The 6911-nt window shown below is 37.3% G+C and overlaps 1 protein-coding gene across 1 annotated transcript in view; it reads right to left on the reverse strand.

Annotated features, from left to right (window-relative positions):
* Positions 1-2236: 2236 nt before the first annotated feature.
* Positions 2237-6911, reverse strand: part of LOC107711766 (galaxin-like) — a 7763-nt gene continuing 3088 nt past the window's right edge. Inside the window, exons 7-11 of the mRNA XM_016516811.1 lie at positions 5128-5147; positions 4626-4711; positions 4223-4443; positions 3051-3412; positions 2237-2953 (exon numbers count right to left, since the gene is read on the reverse strand). Coding sequence (XP_016372297.1) covers positions 2676-2953; positions 3051-3412; positions 4223-4443; positions 4626-4711; positions 5128-5147 — 967 coding nt within the window. The 3' untranslated portion in view covers positions 2237-2675. The remainder of the gene's footprint in view (positions 2954-3050; positions 3413-4222; positions 4444-4625; positions 4712-5127; positions 5148-6911) is intronic.

Below are 6911 nucleotides of genomic sequence, written 5' to 3' on the forward strand. Positions count from 1 at the left end.
CTTGCGTGGTGAGCGTGCATACAGGCCACGGCGGTTGAGTGCATTACTTATTGTTTTCTTTGAAACAATTGTACATGCTAATTCCAGGTCTTTCTGAAGCTCTCCACAAGTGGTCCTTGGCTCTTGGACAACTCTTCGGATAATTCTTTTCACTCCTCTGTCGGAAATCTTGCGAGGACCACCTGGTCGTGGCCGGTTTTTGGTGAAATTATGTTCTTTCCACTTCCGGATTATGGCCCTAACAGTTCTCACTGGAACATTCAGAGGTATATAAATCCTTCTGTAACCAATGCCATTAGTATGTTTTGCAACAATACGGTTGCGAAGGTCTTAAGAGAGCTCTTTGCATTTACCCATCATGAAATGTTTCTTGTGTGACACGTTGGTCATGAGACACCTTTTTATAGGCCATCAGTTGGGACTGAACCAACTAATATTAATTTCCACTGACAAGGGGCAGGATTGCTTTCTAATTACTGATAGATTTAAACTGGTGTCTTGGCTTTCCATGCCTTTTTGCACCTCCCTTTCTTCATGTGTTCAATACTTTTTCCCCGTGTCATTCCACTTTATTACACAGAACTTAATTTCTGAACATATTTGTTTTGCTTTCTTTGTATGTATGGATTACTTGGGTTGGTACCGACATCTGGTGAAATTTCATGTCAACAGCACCTTTAGAAATATATTTACTGAGAAAAATGGTGACGTGTTCAATACTTATTTTACCTGCTGTGTGTATATATATAGGAATTAACCTTGTCTTCTCAAGAATTAGGATAAAAGTCATTAATTGCTTTTGAACGAACAATTACTATTAAATGTTAAAAGCACCTTTGAGCTATAGTATATAAAGGCCCCTGATTCCTGTCAAATTATTAAAACATGGAACAGAAATTGAAATAGACCTGAGATTAAGAAAATATCAAAATACAGTACGATTAAAAAATGCTTATTAGGTCATACAGTGCAATTTAAAATATAAAAAATTACGGGCCAGTTTTACTAACAGCTTGCACCAGCGCAAACGTTTTTTGGCGTTAAAATAGTACTGTCAGGATTTACTAAAGACACACAGTGAAGAATTAGCACTGAAAATGTATGGACACAGTTATATTTGTGCCTGACCTTATTGAATATGCATTTGTAGGAGTTTCCCTATCAGACGCAAAATTGATGGGAGCAGAGTATTAAAATGAATCACACAACGAGATTTACTAATGTTTGCGCTCGTCAAATTACTGGAATTTGCGCCATTATTTAATGCCCCCAAAAAAGCATGTCTTAAACTATTTTGTGCTTGAAATGGCTGCAATTGTTGTTGCTAGGAGAAGGCACCGCAGAAAACATTCCAGGTCTACCAAAACTTTTTGCAACCCTTCGTTTTTTGGTTCTTTTCAACATACTGTGGCTTTATTTCTTTATTCTTTATTTGTGACTATGCTAATTTGCGCTGTGCTTGGTATATTGTGTAGGTTGATATGTAAATGAGATGTTGCATCTGTGTTCTTTAATCACCCACAGAAATTTCCCCTCCCATTGGCGCCGTTTAGGAATTGCGCTCTTGCGCTAATTTGCCCTATTTAGTAAAACTGGCCCTAAGACTGCACAGCTATTTAGATTTAAAAAGTTTTAAAGGTTAAAAGAGAACTCAATATGAATAAAAAAAAATGTTTTCTATTTGATTGTAATTTTCACATTTTCATATTAGCTATACAAACCTAAAAACTAAAACTGATTAAATGTATTCATTCATTACATGTATTCATTTGGCAGATGCTTTTAGCCAAATAGCTTAATGGAATAGTTCACCCAAAAATGAAAATTTGCTGTTAATTTACTCACCCTCAGACCATCCAAGATGTAGGTGACTTTTACTCTTCAGTAGAACAATAAAGATTTTTTTTTTTTTTTTTACTATTTCTTTTTGGTTGTTGAACCAGTTCAACAAATTGGACTGAATCATCTGAAACAGTTGGCAAGTCGAGCAGCACAGATCTACAAGTTAATCAATCAAAACTCACTTCCAGAAAAAATGTATGGTTAAAGTTCAAATGAAAGTTTTTATGATTTCTCTTTATGTAAAAAGGTGAGCTGATGATAACTAGTTTATTCACTTTATATGCTCTAGACATGTAAAACCGTGTTTCTTGCACAGAACGATCAATTCACAATATTAAATATCATTCTGTCTTCCTTGATATGCATTTCTTTTTTTTATTCTCAAAAACGGGCAGCCGCTGACTTGCATTTTATGAATCACCAAAAACCATGGTATCAGATAAAAATCTTCTACTCAGCAAAAAGTCACCTACATCTTAGATGGACTAAAGGTGGATAAATTAGCAGCAAATTCTCATTTTTGGGAGAACTATCCCTTTTGCACACTCCATACAGGGTCAATCCATTATTAGGGTTTAAATAAAATTAACCAATGAGGCAAAATTCACAGATGCACAACATGATGCCTCTGCCATAATGCTGCACACAGTAGAGACTTTGGAAACTTGCCTTAAGGGGCCAAAGGTTCTTAGCTTTCAAATATAGCGGCCACTCACATACTAGAGTAATTTAGCATTAATGATAAAATAGTATTAGGATAACCTTCAGGACAGAAATCTTATGACAACCAGCATGCTTTGGAAATTATGGGAAATAGACCTCAGTCCATATGTCTATCCCTTCTTTTGGTAACATACAAAATAGAACATGTGAATGTCAGAGGTTAGGTCAACAGGGTGGGAGAGAAGCTTGTACTTCCCATTGTGGTTTTCCTCCCAAAGGTAGGTCATGCCGTCGTCTGTGGCAGGAGGGCTGCAGTGATCCAGGGACACGTGAAGCCAAGGGTCTTTGATGACCTTTTCTGATTTTACATCAACCAGCCCAACAACTTTCAACACAACGTGACGCTGATAATTTTCAAGTGCCACACTCTCCACTTTGCCAAAGAACACTAGAAACACACACACACACACAAAAAGAGATAATTTAGTCTGCTTCCAGAAAATCCTATTTCAGTTTGCACCACAATAAATGTTTAAAAACATCACCTGTTTTATTGCACATTTCAGGGATCAGGTCTGTTAGTGGTTTAAGTCTGTATTCTTCAGGAGAGCTGTTAGGCTTTGGTGTTGGTTTGAGACGTTCAGCACAGCAGCTCCACAGGGATGTGTTGTAGTAGTAATGCCCACAGCAACGGTGGTTTGGTTTGGTGTCATAAATTATGGAATTGGTTGAGGAGGAACAGCAAGTTTGATTGTTATTATATTGTAGCAATAGGTTTCCACAGCACTCTGCTTTTCCATGTAAATGGGTTAGGTTGTAGAGATGACCTGAACAGCATCTCAAGAACTGGTTGTGGTGGTCATAGACTTCTGAACCACAACAGAAATTGCCATTCATCTTGTTGTGGCTAAATAGAAAGAAATTGGAAAGAAAAGTCATTCAACAACCAACACAGAAACTGCACTGTGTAACTTTTTCAGGATGTTAGTGGTTTTAAAATGTCTTGAGGGTTTATTGGGTGGCCTGGATGACTGAGAAACTCCCACTCTAAAGTTGTACCAACTGAATAAACCTTCTGTGAGAAATGCAGTGCCAGAAAGCACTTTCCTATGGTGTTTCAGCATGTGACCCTTGATTTTCCAGTTACAGACAAAGCCTCATTTTTCAAGACAGCATGGGTAGAGACTTCATGAAATCATGTTTTGCCTAAAGCTACTAGATTTTCAGAGATTCACAAAGGTAATGCTATTTGTTCCCTGACCTGAGACTGAGACATATTTGAGCTGGGACATGCATGGGAAGACCAGTAAGTAACTTTTTACAGTTTTACCCCTAAAGAAATTATATATACTGATTGACAAATATGGTCTACATAAGGCACGTCACCCCCTCATGGTGGTTGTGTTGTTAAGATCAAGGGTCAAGGATTGGTTGGTTAGCATGGCCCACATATCCCATACTGGTAACTAAATAATCTGGATCTACAGAATCAAAAGTCACTCAAAAGTTGCTCTACATTGTGAAAACAATTAATTTAGAATTGTAGATGGCCCATAAGCTGCAAAAATGTTTTTGGTTTTCCACTGCGTGTCTTTAGTACATCCGGACAGCAGTTTTTTGATGGCAAAAGAGGGTTTGCACTAGCACAGACTGTTAGTAAATCTGGCACTAAGTTTGCTTTTAAATCATATGAAATCTTTGTACTCTGTGGGCCTACCTGTGTTCGTTACAGCAAATATGCGTGCGATGATTGATGGTTTGTCCTCCACAGCAGTGCTCGCCAAGACGAGGACGGGTCGACATTTGGCAAGTAGTGTTTGCTGGAGTATATATAACACCTCCAACACACTCTGACTGCTCAGACACATTGCGATAAAGGATTCCATTACAGCACAGCACATTGTCATCTGACAGAGTGTAAGAATCTACGCCACAGCACTGAAAGACACAGATATACATAGTACTGTACAATAATGTATGCAGTTTTTCAATACTGTATACTGTGATTTCTCCAAATACTTTATAAGCACATTTTACAGAAAATCAGTGTTCAGATAAATCTCCAATTTTTTTTTAATTTATATTTCTGCAGAACTAAGCTTCAGGTCAAAAGGCAATACCTTAGTAAGTGCTGATGCCTTATACAGATTCCCTGAGCAACACATTTTTTCCTGGGGATTGAAGGGTTTTGTTCCACACTTTAATTCTAGAACAGAAGAGTGTGAGATTATTACAACAATAACTATACAATCATCATAATTTCCAACAATGATGAGAGGTTAGGCAAGTATAAACTGAACAGACTATCAATAGATACTGAAACTTAGTTTAATTTCTTCTTATAGTAATTTGTAATTCTATTCACTATTCAACTTATTTCTTAGGATACAGTTTTTCTTTCTCTTCTTATTACTACTTTTATAATATTTCTATTTTAATATATAGTCTATTGCATTGCATTCTGTGTGGAGAGTCATACCAAGCATTTCACTACATGTCGTACTGTGTATGATTGTGTATGTGACTAATAAAATTTAACTTGAAACTGAAAAAGGATCATTATCCGATCAAAGAGAGGTTTGTAAAAATATTAATACACAATGAGGATGCCAAGTGCTTTACCTGAGTTTTTGGGGAGTGTGCTTGAGATTTCCAGTCACACATAAAAACAAACACAAAAAAATTGTTATAAAATAGACTTGTAAAATTATTTTTTTACAGTAGTCAACATGGAACATATACTGTTGACAAGGTTTAACATTCCTACACACAAACACATGTATGTATACAGTTAGGTCCATATATAATAATAATAATAATAATAATAATAATAATGTTTAATTTATATAGCACCTTTCCCAAGCTCAAGGACGCTCTACAAGGTACACAAGGTACACAAATATTGATTACAAAGAAACAATTTCATTGGACATTTGCCCAATTCAGTTACAAATAATGCAGTTGCATATAACACAGATTATGTAGTAAAGACAGAAATAGAAAACAAATACCTGTTGACCAAAACATATTCAAGTTACAGTTATATAATGAATATGCGCTTAAAGTGCACACTCTTTAATTTGCTTTAATTTGAGGGTATTCTCATTACAATTGGAGGAAAGGTTAAGGAATTACAGCGTTTTAATATGTACCTATCCCCTTTTTCAAGAAACCATAAGTTACTGGACAGTTGACTCAAAAGCCCTTTCAAGGACAGATGTGGGCTATTCCTTCGTTATTTCTACATCAATTAAGCAGGTAAAAGGTCTGGAGTTGATTCTAAGTGTGCCATTTGCATTTGGAAGCTGTTGCTGTGAACCTACATTATGCAGTCAAAGGCACTCTCCATGCAGATGAAACAGACAATTGTTAGGCTTCAAAAACAAAACAAATCCATCAGAGAGATAGCAGGAACATTCTGAGTGGCCAAATCACCAGTGTGGTACATTTTGGGGAAAAAAGAATGCACTGGTGAGCTCAGCAACGTAAAAAGGCCTGGACGTCCACGGAGGTCAACAGTGGTGGATGATCAGATGATCCTCTCCACGGTAAAAAGAAAAACCCTTTCACAACATCCAGCCAAGTGAAGAACACTCTCCAGGAGGTAAGTGTATCACTGTGAAAGTCTACAATCAAGAGAAGACTTCACAAGAACAAATACATAGGGTTCACCACAAGGCGCAAACAAGGCCAGATTAGACTTTGCCAAAAAAACATCAAAAAAATCCAGACCACTTCTGGAAAAGAATTCATTGGACGGCTGAAATTAAGATCAACCTGTACCAGAATGACGGGAAGAAAAAGTATGGAGAAGGCTTGGAACAGCTCATGATCCAAAGCATACAACATCATCTGTGAAACATGGTGGAGCAGTGTGATGGCATGAGCATGCATGGCTTCCAGTGGCACTGGGTTACTGGTGTTTATTGATGACGTGACAGAGGACAGAAGCAGCCGGAAGAATTCTGAAGTGTATAGGGATATACTGTCTGCCCAGATTCAGTCAAATGGAGCAAAGTTGATTGGGCGGCACTTCATAGTACACATGGATGATGACCCAAAACATACAGCAACCCAGCAAACCCAAGGTAAAAAAATTGGAATATTCTGCAATGGCCAAATCAATCTCCTGATCTCAACCTGATTGAGCATGCTGAAGACAAGACTAAAGGCAGACCCACAATCAAACAACAACTGAAGTCAGCTGAAGTAAAGGCCTGTGAAAGCATCACAAAGGAGGAAACCCAGTCTCTGGTGATGTCCATGAGTTCCAGACTTAAGGCAGTCATTACCTGCAAAGTATTCTCAACAAAATAATAAAAACGAACATTTTATTTATGATTATATTTATTTGTCAAATTACATTTGAGCCCCTGAAAATGGGGGGACTGTGTATAAAAATGGTT

This window comes from Sinocyclocheilus rhinocerous, unplaced genomic scaffold, assembly GCF_001515625.1.
Source record: "Sinocyclocheilus rhinocerous isolate Xijiao unplaced genomic scaffold, SAMN03320098_v1.1 scaffold778, whole genome shotgun sequence".
Classification (NCBI taxonomy): domain Eukaryota; kingdom Metazoa; phylum Chordata; class Actinopteri; order Cypriniformes; family Cyprinidae; genus Sinocyclocheilus; species Sinocyclocheilus rhinocerous.